Consider the following 20027-nt stretch of genomic DNA (forward strand, 5'->3'; position numbering starts at 1 on the left):
TTATTTCCCCCCTTTCTACTATCCTGTTTGAAAACACTGATTGCCTCTAGTTTAGCACCCTTGGCTCAGTATAATATATAGTATGTATTTTATAATATAAAGCTATTTTTATTATATACTCTATATAGCTATAAAAACTCTATAAAGCTATTTTTATTATATATTCTCATGCTCTTTTCTTCCTAGCTGAAGGTTGTAAGTCTTTTCACTAGCTGCTGACATAGGCATGCATATGCATGAAAGAAATTATGCATGAAACAAACTGTGGTTTTATCCATAGCATTGTGTTGTATTACACTGAAGGCATCATTGAATCTAATATACATCACTGGTCTATGCGATACTAAGAGTAAAAAGCTGCCAGTTAAAGCATGCCATCCATGGCTGGAGGTACCCCAGCTACAGAGACAGTTACAGTAAAATAAAAAAATAAAATCAAAACAACAACCAGCAGCAGGCATTTGGAATCATTAAAACACAGACTGCAGAGATGTTTGTAAGTAAAACATGCGGCATGTTTATACTAATAAATCAGCAGAAGAAGGGACTGACGATTCCAAACCTCCTGCCTTGTGTAGTAGGTTGAGTTGAGGGTATCAACAGAGGGGAACCCAAAATAAGCCTTGCCTGGCACAGCATGTCTTGAGATATTTAATACGCTGTCTTTCTTTCTTTCTTTTTCCAAGACAAGGTAACATTGGCTGTCTGGAACTCACTCTTAGATCAGGTTGGCCTCAAACTCACAGGGATCCTCCTGCTTCTACCCCCCCTCCCCCCCAGTGCAGGGATTAAATGCATATGCCATCACTGCCCAGGCATTTAATAGGCTTTTAAATATGTTATTGCCAATGGGAGCTGATCCTATTGGTTCCCAAAGTCTCTTGGGGAATATGTCAGAAAATGTATTCCTGAGTCCCACCCCAGTCTACTGTCTTTAAATCTATGGGGATGAGGTGCAGGAAACTTTACAAATACAACCAACCTCCTTTTGTTAGATCCTTTATTTGGTAATGAAGATGATTAAAATCAGGGAAGGTAGGTGGCCAGGGCAGGACAGAAAAGTCACTGCCTCCATCCTAAAACTGCACAGTCCAAGCCTGAGCTCAATGCCCACGCCTCTCCTTGCTTTTCTGTCAGGTATGAGGTGGCTTCGTGCAGAGCTCAGGCTGTCCATTTCCAGGCCCTGTCTGACACTTGACCTTAGTTTTGGTCTACCTCACAGGCGTGTGCCACTGTCTTTCCTCTGCTTGGACTGATGGACGTAACGCTGTAGATAGCACCTGCTGGATCCTGAAGGGACAACCTTGGTTTCCCTTAGTGCCATCCTCAGAGGGACAGTAAGTGAGCATATGGCCAAGGCCAGGACCTCCTCTGGCCATGCTGAAGAGCCTCTTTCCCCGCAGGCCATGTGGGAGCAGTGCCAGCTACTGAAAAGTGCCTCGGTGTTCGCCCGCTGCCACCCTCTGGTGGATCCCGAGCCTTTCGTGGCCCTCTGCGAGAAGACTTTGTGTTCATGCACTACTGGGCCGGAGTGCGCATGCCCCACTCTCCTTGAGTATGCGCGGGCCTGCGCCCAGGAAGGGATGGTGCTGTACAGCTGGACGGACCACAGCGCCTGTCGTAAGTTGCTGCTTTGCCCTGCGCCGGGCACAGGCTGTTTGTCCTGGGGTGGTGGCACTCGATGTGTTGGAGCTGTGTTGTGTGTGATGTGTACCTTCGCACCACTGCCACCAGCCGGTGTCTACTGAGCCCTGGTGTCCTGAATGGCTTCTGTGCTGTCACCTGGTCCTGTGAGCACGGGCCAGCAGGGGAGTCCCTTCCCTCATGGTCCGAGTGGAAGCTGAGCAAGCCTTCCAAGGCCCTGGCCCTACCTCTGTGTCTTGCCACATCCCTCTCCGTACCCCGTGACTTCCCACAGTTGAGTCTGCTTCAACGCAGTAGGCGCTTAGGTCTCAGGGTTTGTCCTCGCGGTTTTCCTGAGGTAGAAGGTTATCTCAGCTGCATGTGGGGTGGCCCCAGAGAGACCAGAAAGCCTTCATTAAGCCTTCCCTTTTATTAACTCATCCTTCCGGCCTCCAGGCACGGTGCGTACTGTTCCTTCCATCCTGCCTTACAACACCCCGTTGGCATCTCTAAATCTCACGGGGCCCATAGTCATTGTCACCATCTCCAAATTACCGTGATTAAATAGAGACTTCTGGTCACCTTGCAAAAGCCTGCTCTCTCACCGCCCTGATCAAAAGCCACTCGACGGACAGCTGGCTGGCTATAATTAGGCAGATAATGTGGACTGAAGGAGGCACAGGGCCCGGCTGGTATTGACTCTGCACACTGGAGTTTCACCATCTGGCAAACAGCTTTGCCCGTCGCCTCTGCTGTGGGGGTGTGGGAAGATGGGGGTTAGAGCTGTCGCCTCCCCTGCCCAAGGGAGTGGCTGTCCTTTCAGACCTTTGAAGGTAGGGCGGAGGAGATGCCTGAGAGATGGTCTTGAAGAAGCTGGAGACAATTGTTTGGGGAGAGCCAGCCAGGCCTTGCCCACGAGGGTCTGTGTGCGCCATGGGGTGAACAGAGAGAGAGTTTGGCAATAAAGCTCAAAGGCAGCCCAGTAAAACGGTGGATATAAATGATTGCCACCAAAGCGGGCATGGGTAGAATGTGCCCTAGCTGGGGATGAGGTGACATTTGGTGGGAGCCGATATCATGAGGAAGAGGGGCTCTCAGAGGAGGAAGTGTTAGTTTGTTGCTGGTCCCTGGAAGCCATTTATTTTTTATTTTTTATTTTTATTTTTTTTTAGTTCAGAATTTGGTGTTACTCTGAGAAAATTTTAGAAAGTCACAGAACACTTAGAGACAAAAGATGCCCAAGCTTTCTTCCTGGAGAATGGAGGACAGATAGCCATGAGGCAGGGGTGGCTGGCCCAGTCTTAGTGGGGACCTTGCAAAATGGAAGATGCTCTTTCAGGGAAATGCTGGCTTCAGGCCCACGGGCTGGTGGCTGGGGATGGCCCCTGGGGCCCTAGAACGGAGTGGACAGTCGGAGGAGCCAGGCTGGCTGCACTTGCGGTACGGTTTGGAAGCTGCCGTGCTGGTGAACTGCCTGGGGAGACTCTTTGATTTGTCTTTCAGACCCGGCATGCCCTGCTGGCATGGAGTATAAGGAGTGCGTGTCCCCTTGCACCAGAACCTGCCAGAGCCTGCCTATCAATGAAGTGTGTCAGCAGCAATGTGTGGACGGCTGTGCCTGCCCTGGTAATAAACCACCCTCTTCATCTGCAAACCTGAGGCCCTGCCAGTGCCCTTGGCTTTGGGCAGAGGGATGAAGGCCACTTGTGTTTGGCCCCCATGGCTGTAATCAGAGATCTTTTATTTAGCTGTTTTTTAAAGTCTCTGTGCAAAAAGCTCAGGGTTAAACTGGTCTTTATTTTGAATTTATGTTTTCCCGTGGTACTGTATTCACAAAGCTCTGTGTCTAGGGAAATAAGGGTGGTCTTAGCCCTCACAGTGACTTTGTTCAGGGAGCTCCTGGCCTGATCTGAGCTGTGGTTTTGTTTTTTCAGTTAGGGTTCAGGACTCCAGTCTGGGAGAAAGGTCTTCTGTGTCCTGGGTTTGCCTTGTGCGCTCCCCTGAGAAGGACTTGCGTTAGAAAGTCTCTGGCCAGGAGACTGTGAGTGACGGTCGCAAGCTGTATTCAGCTATGCAGAGTAGGAAGTCCTGAGGCTCACGACTTCTCTACTGGATGCTGTGGAACAAAACTGTTGACGCCACGCAATCCTGTAGGCAATGAGAGAGAAATGACCCAGCACACTCATGCACATTGCATCATGCAAGTTCTTTGAGATTCCCAGAAGAAGGCCGGGCTCACTGGCTTCTCCACTGGACAACCCCAGCAAGCTCTTTGGCCCATTCTTGCTTCTGTAGAATGGAGGTTGATATCTCCCATCCTCATAGTCCATCAGGGATAAACATCGTAGTACGTTGTAGTTTTTCAGAAGCACTAAGCTTTTGATTACCCATGGGATTCTAGAAGTGGGGGATGAATAATGGTGATGACAGTGCTGAGATCTTTGCCTTGATGCCCTTGAACCCAGAGGGAGAGCTCCTGGATGAAGGCCGCTGTGTGCAGAGCTCCGAATGTTCTTGTGTGCATGCTGGGAAGCGGTACCCTCCTGGCACCTCCCTCTCTCAAGACTGCAACACATGGTAACTGGGGCTACACAGCGTGGTCTACCCAGCGGGTTTGGGAGGGGAAGCTGGGGCAGGAGGGGCAGGATCAGGTGGACCAGAAGCTGGCCTGGGTTGAGAGCAGGGGCTGGGGGGTTGGCAGAGGGATCCGAGCAGGTGCTGAAGGCAATGGTGGTATGCAAAGATCATGTCACAGGTATGCCTAGAGGGAAATCAGAGGGACGCATCTTTTCCATGCAGCTGACAACGCTAGCTCTTTCCAAATGATGGTTTGGTAAATGATGCTTGTCCTCTGCAAAGAGGTTATGTTACATCAAGCACACAGCGTCTCTCCTTAAATCTTTTGTCTCCTGGGTGATAGCAAGCATAATCCCCTAGTAGGGACTCCTCGGACTGTGTTCTAGAGCCTAGGTGGTCCTAGCCTGGGCACCTGTCCCTGTTTGGTTCAAGCATCTCTTCAAGACTAGCTCTGCACATCAGCTCACTGTCCTCTGCACACTGGAGGAAATAGCACCTTGTCCCGCCTCCAGCCCTTCCCTGCTTGGGGCCTCTAGTGCAGTGGTTCTCAACCTATGGGTCGCTACCCCTTTGGGGGGGTCAAATATCAGATACCCTGCATATCAGATATTTATATTACGATTCATAGCAGTAGCAACATTGCAGTTTGGAAGTAGCAACGAAGTACACAGTCACCCCTGTATGAAAGGGTTGAAGCATTAGGAAGGTTGAGGACCACTGCTCTAGTGCCTGCTGAGCCTCAGGGGTCCCCCCTCCACTGTCCAGCCTGGCTCTGGCTCACCTCTTTTCACAGGTCTTTCTTGTGTCCCCTACTTGTTGTACATAGGGAGAGGAACAAGACTACCAGAACAGATCTTCGGGGCCACTGAACAGTCTAGCTTTTCTTTTCCTCTTTAGTTTCTTCCCCTTTAGGATATCTCCAGGGATCCTTTGTGGCCAAAGCCATGTGCTGTACCACGTTGTTAACCTTTTAAAGGCTGCTCTGGCGCCATTCCCTTCTCTTTTTCTGTATCCCTTGTCTGGGGAGGGCCGCGCTATCTGTGGTGAATGTTAATTTAGTTAGGTGCCCTCCTGACAACACCAATGACCTGAGCCTCTTTTGCCCAACAGTATCTGCAGAAACAGCCTGTGGATCTGCAGCAATGAAGAATGCCCAGGTAGGCTGTGTACTCCTTTTCTCCCCTTTCTCTGTGGAGAGGCGTGCCCTCCCCTGCTGCACAGGGAGCCCAGAGCACAGCAGACAGAGAGTGACCCCTTTGTAAGACCTCCTGACTTCAGCTCTGGCTTCGGATCTCAGCTGTGCCCTCTGCTCACTTGTAGGCCATGCTGGCTCCCCCACAGCAGTCGAAGTGGGAGTAGATTGCCCTGCCCAACTCCTGTTTGCTCTGGGGATTAAGTTGCTGAGCTCTGAGACCTGAGAAGGGCTGACTAAGCAAAGAGAAGAGAAATTCTTTGGAAAATCAAGAGGAAGAAGGAGGTTCCAACAATTCTTTTGGCTTGATTTTTTTTTTAGAGCAAAAGCAGGTTTCTGTAGCTCCTGTACACTAGTTAAACAGAATAAGAGTGAAAGGTAGAGAACGGAGACTTATTCAATGAAGCAACACTCGGAAGAGGGACAAATAAAGGAGTTCATGACCCCAAGTCTTCCCAAGAAGTCCTTACTGCTGTCATGAATGTCGCTTGAGGGGATCAATCCGGTTTCTACAAGATGCTTGCTTCTGAGGCAGGTGCAGCCTGGCCCTCGTGGATAATTGCCCTCATCTGCCAGGGGTTCTGTCCCGGGAGGTTTTGTTATTCCAGGAATCTAGGAGACTCAAGGGGAAAGGTTGGCAATGACGTAGCTCTGTGCCTTCAGCCACAGTCAGGAGACAGACACCAGGAAGGCAGAGATCAATGCCCAGCATTTTCCCCACCCTTAGCTACCTCCTGGGCACAAGTGGGAAGTCAATGATTTTTTAGCAAAAGCAGCTTTCGAGAGTGTTTTCATGAGTTCCATTGGAATTTTCTGGAATGTTTGATATGCAGACCACAGTATGGTCCAAATGCTAGGAGAACTAGGGTAGCAAAGGATCCACTTCCTAGTTACCCATCTGGAAACTGCTTAGGAAGCTGCATTATATCCTCAGCCCTCTGCGTTTACCTGTGTAGCCTCAGCTCTGTTTATTGCAAACCTTGCCCATTCACAGCTCCCTCTGCCTCACCCTTCATGACTCCAGACGTTTCCCTTTGTGATCACCCATGTGATGTTTTTGATATGCTAGGCACTGTGCTAAGGGCTTTTCATGTTCCCTCATGGTTACAACTGTGAGAAAAGTCCAATGTGTTTTCACACTGCAAAGGAGAAAACAGACAGAGACAGGTTAAGGAGTTTTCTCAAAGTCACAAAAATATTAAGAGACAGAGGCAGGACTCAAGCTTACCGTCAGCTGGATCCTCTACCTGTCCTTCCCTTTGCTGGCCCTAGACTTAGGTAGGCCAGAAGTGGCTTGGATACCTGGACTCATGTGAGGTCTGTAGATTAGAGGCTTTAGGGTCATTTGGAACCTTATGTAATACATGTCACACTGGGAGAATTCTGGAACATAATGGGAGCTAGATCAATTGCTTTAGCCCAGGAATGGTCAACTAGCCTTTGTATCTTTTGGGTAATCCTAGAAGAAAGCAGAAAGCACAAAAAATTACTCTTGAAAATGCTGTCTTGGTCTATTTGAGCACAATCATATCCCATGTAGGAGTCTGAATGTTGCAGGATATTTGATCACGCTGTGTGAAAGGCACCATCTGATTGGTTTAATAAAGAGCCAGATGGCCAATGGCTGGACAGGAGACAGGAGAGGGCAGGAAGAACTTCCAGGGAGAGAGAGGACCTGGAGAAGAATCTGAGGTGTGTGGGAAATGCCAGTGAGCCATGGAGGGGGTTGGACATACCCATGGAAGAGAGGAAAAAAGCCACATGGCAGAATGTAGATTAATAAAAACAGGTTAATTTAAAAGAACTAGCCTAAGCTAAGGCCAAATTTTCATAATTAATAATAAGTCTCTGAGTCATTATTTGGGGGCTGGTGGTCCTGACAAGAAAGTACTACTACAATTGGCATCCAGTGTGGAGGCCCAACCCATATATCCAAACATAGTCTGAGAAAGACGAGAAAGGTCCTGGACATGGAGCCCGCTGCTCGCCACATACAGAAGTATGGCTCTTTAAAAAGGCTCTGCTGTTCAAAGAGTACTTGAACCTCTGGTGTGCTAAGTAAAACACCTGGTCAGGGGCAGAGCAAACCACCAGTGCCATATGCTAAGTGGAGCCCCATGGAAGTAGCCTAGCTGGTTAAGGTTTGGCTCATGTAGTCAGAGAAGGCTGCAGGTGTATAAAAAGTCAGGTCCAGAACAAAAAATTGGTACAGACCTCTAAACAGATACAGAATGCTTAAAAATGTGCTTAGATGCTGAAGAAAGAAAAAAAAAGGCAAGACAGTCATAAAAACAAATAAATAGTTTAAAAATGAATATTTTATGAATAATAAAGTGAAATCTTTAAAGAAGAATAAAGTAATATAAAAAAATAAGGATGGGAAATACACAGGGCATCTGGATCCTGTATGGTGCTTTGTTGACTTTAAAATTTTTAAATGCTAATGAATAAAAAGTGATAACTGGCCGGGCGTGGTGGCGCACGCCTTTAATCCCAGCACTTGGGAGGCAGAGGCAGGCGGATCTCTGTGAGTTCGAGGCCAGCCTGGGCTACCAAGTGAGCTCCAGGAAAGGCACAAAGCTACACAGAAAAACCCTGTCTCGAAAAAACCAAAAAAAAAAAAAAAAAAAAAAAAAAAGTGATAACTGCTGAGAGATATTAGATTGTGGGAAAAAACCTACTGAATGAAACTAGATTATATATTTTAAGGATGCCTTAACTTTAGAATGGGAGTCAGAAAATGTGTTGCATTGGAGGAGAGGTTATGCCTTTGTTTCCACAGGAAGCTATGAATTCAAAATTGATGATTAGGTTTAAACAAGAGAGGCCTCTTGATTAGGAAAGGTGATAGTTCATCAAACAGCATGGCCATTTACCTCGCTGTTAAACCAATCAGAAGGCACCTTTCACACAATGTGATCAAATATCCTGCAACATCTGAACCTTCCCATAGCTAAACCGGAAGCACCCAGTGCATAAGCCCTGAGCCACAGTGGACAGAATTAGGAGTTTAGCTGGCTGTGCTTTCTTCAGACTGACTCCCAGCTGTGAGAGTCCTAACATCAGTGACTTCAGGGAGGGGCTTCTATCTACCATCCTTTTGTTCACCCATTCCCCCAACTACTACTAGAGTATACTATACACTGTATCCATGAAAGTCTGGCTGGTCTGGACAATACAATCCCATGGTCTTCAGTTCAAAATCTCTAAGAGCTTTGCTGAGGATTCAAGACAGCCTCTTGATGTCTGGAAGGGCAGGTAGCCAGCCCTGACTTATTGTCTATGGAGTGGTTTCATGCTTTGCTTGCAAAGCTACTGAGATCTTGTCTCATCCTCCAAGCCCTGCTTTGACCCTCCTATCATTCTGTGCACCTCCTCCCGTGCTTGCCAGATGTAGGCTTATCCCTCTACCTGGCCACAGTCCTGTGGCCAGTGGGGTTGTCTTATCTCTCAGATAAGCAGCAAGAACTATTGAGGGGAGGAATCAGCGGGAAGGTTCTGGAAGGGGACATGCCTTGCTCTCCAAGTGAAGGAAAGAGCAGCCTAGGGCTTCTGTGAAGAGCCTGGAGGGGCTGCGTTGTGTATCTTAGGCATAGAGGACCGGGCTTTGGTTCTGGACAAAGATGAAAGTGTGTTAGTCATGGATCCCTGTGCCACAAATCCCCAAACATAATGGCCACTTTGAAGGCTGCCTAGAGCAAAGAGTTCTGAGTGTGGGAACTGAGAAGTGGAAGGCTGAGGAAAGGACCTAGGAGAGTCGCAGTCTGCTGGGGAGGGGCTGGGGATCCCTATGGATGCCTTTCTGGAAACTCTCCCCTCCCTGTTTATCTCTGCTTACTGGTTAGGAGTTCGGGTCTCCTCGGGCAAAACTGTGGTGCATTCATCACCTTTGTGTTACTACAACGGAGTACCTGACACAGTTTGCTTGTGAAGTAGGGGTTTATCTGGGTTCAAGATTCTGGAGCCTCAGGTTTAAGGTTGGGAGGCCCCGTTCATTAGAGCCTCTGGTGATGAACACCCATGGTTGGGGCATGTGTCAGAGTGAACAATTATATCTGAAACCAATAAGAAGAGAGGGAGGAGAGAGAGAGAGAGAGAGAGAGAGAGAGAGAGAGAGAGAGAGAGAGAGAGAGAGAGAGAGAGAGAGAGAAAGGGACAGAGACAGAGACAGAGACAGACACAGAGAGAGACACAGAGAGAGACACAGACAGAAAGGATAGGTACTGCCACCCTCTTCAAGAGCACATGCCAATCACGGAAGCCCTTCCCACAAGGCCCACCTCCTGTGGTTCCACAGCCTTTTGATAGTGCTAACACATGGGCCTTTGGTGGACATCCAACACCCACACAGCAGCATGTGGTTTCCATGGAGCTTGTCACCCTGTCGCTCCTTCTCAGCCTCTCTGTCACACACCGCCAGGGGTCACATCAGTGTTCCTTCAGGCCAGGCAGTGCATCATGTTTCATAGCAAGGCTCTCTTCCACCCAGGCTCTGTGTTGTCCTCCAGCCCCTTGGCAGGTGACCACACTGACCAGGGTCAGAGAGGCACCAGGCTTGGCCCTGAAGAGAGTAGGCTAATTAGAAACTGTGGGCCAGTCCGTGATGCCTGTGTGCAAAGCGCTCTTTGCCTGCTTTGGATGGCTGGAGCAGTTTAACTTCTCTGTGCTCTCCTCTCCTCATCCGTCAGCTGGGAATGACAATGCCCGTCACTAGTTAGGAGGTGACTCCCAGAGAGAATGCAGGGACAAGCACACATATTTGGTCAGACTCACATTACTGAGTTAAAGGCCAGCTTGGAGGGGCCTGGAGTCTACAGGAAGTCTGTTTCACCCTGATGGAGGCTGTGGACTGACATTTCTGCAGGAATGGCTGTAGGAAAAGGCGAAGGCCAGTAACTCAAGCAGGGCATCCTATCCAGGGCCTACTGGCTGCACCAAAGGGTTTGTTTATAAGAAAAAGAGTGTGTCCATTAGGTGAGAGATCAGCCCCCACTCCCATCTCTCCCTTCTTCTCCTCCTCTCCTCCTTTCTCCTTCTACTCTTCTTCCTCCTTCTCCCCCTCTTCCTCATCTTCTAAAGGAGGGGGGATCTTTACGTAGAAGTAGCCGTTCTACTTTGCATGCTCTTATGAGAATCTCGTACTTTTCACTCACTTGCTCGTCTCACGTCTGGTGGCCGCCCTTCACTGCCTGCCCGTGAACAAACACCCTCGCTGTCCCGCTCTGGGCCGAGGAGTGTCAGTCTGGCCCCTGTGGCTCATTGTTCACTTGGATGTTCTAGTTCCCTTGGCCAGCTACTGCCCGGCAGCTCACCCGTCCATTTCCCCAGGTTTCCTGTGTTTGCATCTCGGCTTCTCCATTGTACCGAGGAGATAAGCCACATATAATATTTAGACTTCTGATTGCTGAGAAAGAAATCAGCAGGGTCAGAGCAGGAAGCCAGATCAGAGGATTAGATTCCAGGCCTGAACGTTTTCCTTTCCAATAGTTGCAGTGGTTTCTCATTGACCCTTCTTTCCCTGGGCATTGTCAAAGAGAGCGAAAGTATGGTTTTGTACTCAGATAAGAGTGTTCTTGGAGAATGGAGGTGGCTGGGGGAAGAATCCCACCCACTTCACGCCAGCCAGGTCAAGGCATTTGACATAAACGACCACAGTGCTCTGTTTGTTCAATCATGGTGACTTTAGAAAAATATCCATTAAGAAAGGCCTTCCTGTGACATCGCTGGATTCCAGGACATTCACAATGGGTTGGGGTGACCCTTGGCCCCATCGTTTTGCTGCTCAGCTGTCCACCAGATTCTTTCCACGTTTGCCTCTTTGCAGGGCATGGTATGGTAGGAGATGTGATGAGAGTGAGCTGGGGCCTACCTATTTCTTTCATATTCATCGGGCTGGTTTTGGTCACTGGCCATCTTACCATCCTGAAAGAAAGTACTTGTCCTGGGGACCAGACAGACACTTGTCCCCTCAGGGTACTTGCCTTTACCCGACCTTCAAATATTCTCAAGGAAGAGCTGCACCTGAATTCAACGTTGTACATTTAGCCTGGTCTAGCCCTCCTGTTACTGAAAATACCGACGAGGGGCAGACACTGGGGTCCTCTGTCCCTTGTCCTTGTCATGTGGGCGGCAGGAATCATGCTGCAGCCTTTCAGGATGTCCAGGCTATGTTAGGACTCACCACCAGCTCTGGAGATGGGCTGTGGGATGCTTTCAGGGGCAGATGTGCTATGGAGAACCTAGCCTTGGCTGAGTGGAGTCGGGGTAGTGGGTAGCTAGAGGCCACTCTTTCATGGGACACAATTTCTAGTGGTGGAGATGAGAGAAAGTGGCACAGACACTCAGCTAGAGATAGGCAAGAGAGCATTGAAAGAACGATACATGGCGCTGGTTACCTCTCGAAGCTGCCTAGTAGCAAGAGAACTTTATTGGGGGGCGGGGGCAAAAGAACCAGGCCTGGGAAAGAAGCACGGGCAGAGAGGGGGGAAAGATGGTGGGGGGAAGAGACAGAGCAGAACAGAGAGAGGGTGGGGTCTGAGTCACGGCTCTTTACGGGTTCCTGGTGAACATGCACAGGCGGGCATCACACGTGCGATGATTGCGTGACCACACCACGCACGCACATAGTCACCAGCGTACACCGATGCCGTGAGACGTAAGACCCCTTGTCTAGCTCCTGAACTGGGCATGTGCGGTCATGCAGCTGGAGCGCAGTAGAATCCTAACAAGCACGATGCCTGTTTTAGCTACAGGGTCCATTTCAGGCTTTGAGGATGGATTTTCCCCAAGCTGGGTAGAGACATTGGCGGGGCCTTTTCTGCATGGATGTCTTCTAGGGCACGTGAGGTCATGGTCGAGCCCCTGGAAGATGGAGTGGCAAATCACAGTTATGTAGGAGGGGCATGTAGAGTCCCCATCTGCAGATGTATCAGCCTGGGCTGGGAGCTGCCTGGTCACATCGTGTGCAGACAGTCTCCTTACCCTGTCCACCTCCCCCCAACCCCCACCCAGCCCCAAACAGGCTTCCCTGTTGGCTAGGCTCGGGGAAGGGATGGAGTCTCCGATTGGCACTGAGCCAGCCTGCCTTTTCTCATCTCTGTCTCTGGCTTTTAGCCTTCATGCTTCTTCTGGGGTGGGATTGTCCCCAGCTCCCTCCAGTTCAGTCAGAGCTGTGCTTCTGGGCGGTCTCCTCTGTCCTGTGGATCAGAGCTCTACCCAGGCTTCCAGGCTGCCATCTGCAGCTGTCCTGGCCCTGAGTGGGGGAGCGTGGGGCCCGGGAAGCAGGCTTCAGGAAAGAAGTGAGGGGCAGAGCTCAGAACTGGGAGCTGCGGGTTCGGGCCCTGACTCCACCATAGACTGAAGTCAGCTTTGTAGTCATCTTCCTTAGTTGCTCTGTTTGTAAAAGGGGCATCGACCTGTGACCAACTCCGACATCTTGTTTGAGAGCGGAAACTAACTGATTTAGAGTTCTTTGACAGCACTCAGTTTTGATTGTCATGGGGGAAAGGGCACCTGGGAGCTTTGGGGGAGGGGCACCCTGACTTTACGTGCACCCCACCTTGCCCACTTAGAGCCTCTTCCCTCACCTCTTCTTCTGGGTCCTTCCAGGGGAGTGTCTCGTCACAGGCCAATCCCACTTTAAGAGCTTTGACAACAAGTACTTCACCTTCAGTGGGGTCTGCCAGTACCTGCTGGCCCGGGACTGCCAGGACCACTCTTTCTCCATTGTCATAGAGACCATGCAGGTGAGCTTGGCCAGGGTGCCCGCTGGGAGGCTGCAGAACCTCGTGGTGAAAGGTTGTCCTGGAGGCTCCAACACCTGTCCTCTGCCCAGGAGGGATCTCTCCCTCCAGTCTGCAGTGGCTTCATCCAAACCCAATCTGTCTTTCCCTCCTTAGCCACCGGGGGATGGCTACCTCCTTCTTCAGGAGGGTCAGCCCCTCAGGTCTAGTCTGTGGCTCCCTAAACCTCTGCTCTTTGAAACTGAGGGCAGATTGGGGTGGGGAGCAGCAGGATCCCCTCCTTTATGAGTGTGACAGTACAGGTGTGTATTCTCCAGGTAATGGAGCAAGGATGGGACAGTGCTGGGACTTCTACCCTGGGAGAAGCTCCTGATTGTTTTGCATTAATGGGCCCAAGGAATAAGAAGAGCTGGGGGCTTAAGTCTTATTGTAAAAAAAAACCCATGCAAGGATGGGAAAGGGTGTGAGTATGGCTTGGCCTTAGGACCTTCTTTAGCACAACTCTGGGCACCCCATGCTTGCAGCATCTGTGAGAACGGAAGTGTGCTATTCAATGAGACCCACACACTCTAGGGTTGAGGCTGGGCACTGGGCTGGTAGGGGCTGTGGTAAGGTCACTCTGCATCTCCACTTGTCAGTGTGCCGATGACCCCGATGCTGTCTGTACCCGCTCAGCCGCTGTGCGACTGTCTGCCCTGCACAATAGCCTCGTGAAGCTGAAACACGGGGGAGGAGTTGCCATTGATGGCCAGGACGTGCAGATTCCCTTCCTGCAAGGTGAGCTCATGACCCCGTCCTCCATACTGTATCATCTCCTCCACATCTGTCCCTGCCCACTGAAGGCACCCACTGCTTTCCTGGGAACCTGATGGAGATTTAGCGAGGGAGGGGAGTGGTATCCTGGGTACTGTGTCTCTGCGAGCAAAGGCTTCCTGAAGCAGAGGTTGACCCAGTTGAGAGGTCAGGGGTGACTGACGAATGGTCAGTTCAAAGGATGCTACTTGGGGCAAATGCCTCATGCGAAAAACCTTCTTGTCCCATGTCGTCACCCAGGTCACATTAACTGACTTTGCATCGCACAACTCCCAAACTTTACCTTTGTAGTAACTTTTGGATCTCTCTCCTCCATGACTCTTGGCTCTCCTGTAGCCTATAATCCTAGCTTGACACACAGTGGATGAACTTGGCGAGTGAGCACACTGCATTCACGTACATTTATGCTGAGCGTGACGCCAGGGAGCTGATGTATCCCTCCAAAGCGAGGCATAAGCTTTCCTCACATCCGCCTTCCCACAGCAGTAGACTTTGCTGCTTTCAGCTTTGCGCACAACGTTGTTCAGCCAGAGGACCGCCATCCAGCCTGGACGCCAACAGGGGCCAAGCATGCTCGAGAGTCAGGTTTAGTGGTTGTGATAGACTTCCGTTTCTTTCCTTTCCTTTTTCTTTCCTTTCCTTTCTTTTCTTTTCCTTTCCTTTCCTTTCCTTTCCTTTCTTTTCTTTTCTCTTCTTTTCTTTCTCTTCTCTTCTCTTCTCTCCTTTCTCTCTCTCTCTCTCTCTCTCTCTCTCTCTCTCTCTCTCTCTCTCTCTCTCTCTCTCTCTCTCTCTTTCTTTTTGGTTTTTCGAGACAGGGTTTTTGTGTGAAACAGTCCTGGCTGTCCTGCAACTCACTCTGTAGACCAGGTTGGTCTCGAACTCACAAAGATCCGCCTGCCTCTGCCTCCCAAGTGCTGGGATTAAAGGTCTGCACCACCACCGTTGGGTGTGATAGACACTTTCTGTTACTGTGATGAAAAACAAAAACAAAAGCACCACCACCACCACCACCACCACCAAAATCCCAAACTGATCAAGTTCCACTTGGGAGGAAAGGGTGTATTTCATCTCATACTTCCACCTCATAGCTCATCACCGAGGGAAGTCAAGGCAGGAACCAATGCGGGATTCTGGAGGCAGGGACACAAGCAGGAGGAAGGCTGTTTACTGGCTTGCGCGCCATGTGTTCAGTGACTTTTCTTATACCCCCCAGGGCCACCTGCCCAGGGGGTAGCACTGCGTCTCCCACGTCATACAGCATCAAGAGAATGTCACAGACATGCCCACCGGCCAATGTCATGGAAGCATTCTCTCAATCGAGGTTCCCTTCTCCCAGGTGACTCTAGTTGAGGAACACCAGCACAGAGGATTCCCTCAGCCTCAGGCTCTGGCCTGAAGTTAGGATGCCGGAGCCTCTGCTGCCCCCTTGCGTCATAAGGGGGAAGTACAGGTTGTGGCCGAGGAGCGTCTCCTCTGGGAATTTCCTTGCCTTTATCCACCCAGTTCACCACTCTGCAGAGAGCCCCCCTTCTTAGCCCCCAGCCTCATGGACACCTGTCTGTCTTTTGCTCTTTGCTTGTCATGCCATGACACCTTGAGACATCACAGATGCACAACACACCTGCCACCTCCCCATCTGAACCTACGCCCCGTCCTCTTCTAGGCGACCTCCGCATCCAGCACACAGTGATGGCTTCTGTGCACCTCAGCTATGGGGATGACCTGCAGATGGACTGGGATGGCCGCGGGCGGCTACTGGTTAAGGTAGGTCCCTTTCCAAGCTACAGCCTTCCTGGAGCCCGACCTTTACAAAGTACCCCTTGTGCTCTGGGCAAAATGGCTTTGTGTGGTAGGAGAAGAATTTCTTTCTCCTCACACTCTACACCCCCAGAGCAAGGAACAGGCCTCTCTGTGTGTGAGAGGCTGATGTCTGTTTCCTGGGTGCTCCTTGTTGGCCCTGGGGCTTCTTCCTTCTGGGGTTTGGGTATTGGTGCTGATCTCCAGAATGGATGTCAGTCCCCTGGAGTACTGGCATCGAGGTATATCTGCTGGCCAGTTTCCTGGATCAAGGGGTGTCCCTGGACACTCACTGTGGGGAGCAAGGGAAGAAACACATTGGAGCACCCAGCTCAGACCCAGTATCCTCCCATACAGCATCTGGAGAGAGCCTCGGGGGGATCTTCCACATTCCTTACTGAGAACCGAGCTGATGCATGTGTGGGCCATGTCCTCTGGGTGGTCTAATCAGATTGGACGGTAACATGCATTTCACTGGGCTTCCAGATTTGCTGACCTTGCAAAGTCCCTGGCAGGTGGGCAGAGCAGGAATTGCTCTCACTAGTGCTGTTTCATAAGGGAGACAGCCAGGGGACGTGGAGAGGCACCAGAAGCCCACACTCAGTCACAGCACAATGACAGTTGGTTCTCTGGCCAGTGTCCTTCTGTTAGACCATGGTCCTCACTGGCTGGTCTCAGGATGCTGTTAGATTCTTAAAAATGATGGAAGAGGGTCGCCGAGATCTTCAGTGAGATTATATCTACTGACATCAGATTAATGGTTGAACCAGAGCTGAGCAGAGTGGCACATCCTAGGGCTGAGGAGGAGGAGACAGGGGCTGGAGGCTAGCCTGGGCTACCATAGTGAGTTTCAGCCAACGTGGGCTCCATAGCAAGACCCCATCCCAAACAGCAGACGAGCTAACCGGAGACATCAAGACACACGTGAACTCATTTATAATGTAACACTAACCGTCGTTACCTAGTAGACATTTGTAAGCACTTTCTTTTGGAAAAATAAGTTAGACGGGGATCAGGAGACAACACTAGTCAGTAAGAAGAATGCCATGGCTGCACATGGCTGCACATCTCTTTGATTCATTTAATAGAAGGCAGCTGGATTCTCCTATCTACTTCTGCAATCAATCTGCTACATTTCACGTCACAGGGCCTCTGGAAAATTCCACTGTGTCCTTGTACGAGAATGAGAAGGGAAGGGCAAGAGCAAAATCATGTAGCTGTGAAAATATTCAGTCTCAAAGACCCCTGGAAAGGGCCTCAAGTGACCCCGATGCGTTCCCAAGACCACACTTTGAGAAACAGCATCCTAGGGCAGACTCAGGGTGCCTGGAGAGCCTGCCTCACATCCTGGGGTCCCTGCTCCCCAGCGTCCTATGTTGTAACTCCATGGTGGGTGTTGCACGTCCCTATGAGATGCTGTTCTTCCGTTCCCGTGTGGTCACATTCACTTTCCCATTGTGGCCACGTTCACTTTCCCATTGTAGAGCCTCCGAGAGAGAGATCCACTCTACTTTTCTTTTGTAAAATAACTGTAACCATAGAGCAGGGAGCAGGCAGAGTCAGGAGAAGCCTCTTCTCCCATATCTAGTTAGAACTGGAGACGGGGCTCTGCTAGAGTCACGGAGGCTCGGCGGGTAGGGGTGTGCCAACATCAGTTGGTTACAGACCTTGGCTCTCTGGGTCTGGGTCTGACTTGCCTTCTGCTCACCAGGCCTCCAGGGAGTGCTTGCTGGGAGTATGCCTTCCCAGCATCCACTCTGGTGCAGGGTGGGTATGCTGGCTTTGTGTGGTTTCTGCTCCGGTACCTCCTGTCCTAGGCAGCTGCCTGCCTTTACCTCAGGTTGCTCTGTTCTTTGTCTCTCTGAAGAGGAGAAAGTTTGACCTTTATCTGTAGAAATGGGCTGTAGGGTTTGATTAGTTTGGCTAAGACGAAGAGAAGAAAATATGAGTAAGAAGCAGGACAAGGTCAGGTGACCTCATGGCCCATGGGAGTATTCTACTGTGAGTTTTACTCTGAAAAGGTGCATTTGTGAGGAGCAGGAGGGTGTGGGGGGCATTCGAACTGACCCCTGGGGCTTGAGGGAGGGGCTGGCTGGAGGCAGGCAGGCCTGGGGTACAGGCTGTAGGGGGCCTCACCCTCTTTCCACCTGTGTGTGATATGCAGGCCTTGACCCCAGGTAGTGGGGACGTGGTCAGCCAGCTCAGGTCAACCAGGACTCCCATGCAGGCCAAGTTCGGCCTCAGCAGAGTCCTATGGGGACCCGAGACAGTTCCCACTGTCATAGAGCTGAGGCCTGTTTCGAATAGTGTCTTCTCAAAATGCTCTGAGCAGAGACACTGTAGGGTCTGTGTCCAAGGTCGATGTCCCTGGGTACACCCTCTCTTCCAACCCCTGACCAGGCTGTCCCCTGAGACAGGCCAAGGGCACAGAGAGGAAAAACTTGTTCAGAGCAGGGGTGGGCAGTGATGGAAGGCTAGTGAGTGTGGCCAAGGGGAACTCCAGGGAGCCTGAGGGCACCTGATGTGTCAAGAGGGGCAGGAGGGAGAGATGCTGAGAAGTGGGGAGGCAGGGTGCAGCCTCTGCTGGTATTTGACCTTAGCTCCTAGCCTTTGGATGACACGTTTCTGTTCTTCATAAGCTTCCCCGTCTATGGTATTTTGTTACAGCAACGGGAATAGAAGATAGACACCATTGTCTTAGAGATGGCGAAGGCCCAACAGCGAAATGGCGGGCAAAATGCTGGCCTCGTTTAGTTTGAATTCTAACGAGGAAGACAGATAATAAAACAAACAAGTCTGTTATATCATCTATTAGAGTAGAGCCGGCAGAGAGAGAAAGCAGGGGAGGCCCCGAAGGGCCAGGGCGGTTTGGTTTTAAGCAGGGAAGTCAGGGAAGGCCTCGGTGTGTGCCTAGTGTATGTGACACTTGGCCTTTGTAAAACAAACAAGGAAATGCCACTCTGTCCACCTTTCTTACTTGCACACATGTTTGTGGGTCTGGAACCTTCCACATGTACCTTGTTAAGTCACAGCTGGAAGCTGGAAGGGGCTCCCAGAGTTGACTATGGGTGTCCAGGCCTAACTCATCAGGCTTTGGGACATCAGAGGAGTCACCTGATCTCACTGATTACCCACAGAGCTAGAGTGGACTCTGGGGTCTGGTCCCTACCACCTTCGAATCTGCACCATAGAGACCAGCAGTGCCCCCCAGCTGTCTGGGGAAAGGCTGCCTCCATTGGCTACTTGGTCCTGAATGTAAACCGTGGGCTCAAACCTCTGGCTCACCCCTGAGGTCTGATCAGAGAGTGAGTGATGGGGCTGGAAGCTGAGCCCTGCTTCCTCCCCAGGGTCCCCATTAGGAGATTGGAAGAAAGGCATTGCTTCTGGACATCAGACATGGGCTCTGTGGGGCTTGGATTGCCTTCCTCTCAGTCTGCCTTGCCCAAGTGACCGATACCTGTTCAGCGGACAGTTCATACTTCCTCTCGTTGCGTAGCTTATGTCCACTGAAGGCATGGGTATACAGAGCACATGAATCTGAGATTCACCTTGCTTGCTCTTCCCAGCCCTGCCGCTCTCTCTGGGATCTTATGCAAGTCCTTTTTCTCTCTGGGCCTCCACTATGCCTTCCAAAGTGACTATATTATATATATGTAATCCTTAAATATTGTTATTAATATGTTCTTAATTAATATAATACATAATACATTGATAAAGAAATGCATTATGTATTATAATATATACAATAATTAATTAATATAACTCTCAGAATTATCTGGCTGACTGTTCTCTGACCGGCGACTGAAGAGCAGGGGCAGAGCTGGTACCGTGCACTGTACCGTTTGCCGGTCCCCTCCTGTTTGCAGCCCAGAGCTTAGTTGTTGGGGTTATTTATTTTTCACGTGGGGAAATGGTTTGATTGAAACGATCCCATTAGCTAAGTGAAACTACTGCAGCGTTCGGGGACGGTTGCTCTAAGGGTGTCTGTCTCCTGTCTTCTGCAGCTGTCCCCTGTCTACTCTGGGAAGACCTGTGGCTTGTGTGGGAATTACAACGGGAACAAGGGTGACGACTTCCTCACGCCCGCGGGCCTCGTGGAGCCCCTGGTGGTGGACTTCGGAAACGCCTGGAAGCTTCAAGGGGATTGTCCGGACCTGCAGAGACAACCCAGCGACCCCTGCAGCCTGAACCCGCGCTTGAGTACGCGAGCCCCAGAGCTCCGGGGTCTCCCACGCTCCAGGCATTCCGTGGGACAGTGTACTGTGGGGGAGCCAGAGATACAA

At 50.6% G+C, this 20027-nt stretch overlaps 1 protein-coding gene across 1 annotated transcript in view; it reads left to right on the forward strand.

Moving 5' to 3' along the window:
• Vwf (von Willebrand factor) overlaps positions 1 to 20027 on the forward strand; it is a 137544-nt gene that overhangs the window by 32665 nt on the left and 84852 nt on the right. The window contains exons 7-14 of the mRNA XM_042274144.2: positions 1404 to 1620; positions 3127 to 3249; positions 4089 to 4200; positions 5311 to 5357; positions 13001 to 13137; positions 13773 to 13911; positions 15611 to 15711; positions 19749 to 19944. Coding sequence (XP_042130078.2) covers positions 1404 to 1620; positions 3127 to 3249; positions 4089 to 4200; positions 5311 to 5357; positions 13001 to 13137; positions 13773 to 13911; positions 15611 to 15711; positions 19749 to 19944 — 1072 coding nt within the window. The remainder of the gene's footprint in view (positions 1 to 1403; positions 1621 to 3126; positions 3250 to 4088; positions 4201 to 5310; positions 5358 to 13000; positions 13138 to 13772; positions 13912 to 15610; positions 15712 to 19748; positions 19945 to 20027) is intronic.

Source organism: Peromyscus maniculatus, chromosome 3, assembly GCF_049852395.1.
Source record: "Peromyscus maniculatus bairdii isolate BWxNUB_F1_BW_parent chromosome 3, HU_Pman_BW_mat_3.1, whole genome shotgun sequence".
Classification (NCBI taxonomy): Eukaryota; Metazoa; Chordata; class Mammalia; order Rodentia; family Cricetidae; genus Peromyscus; species Peromyscus maniculatus.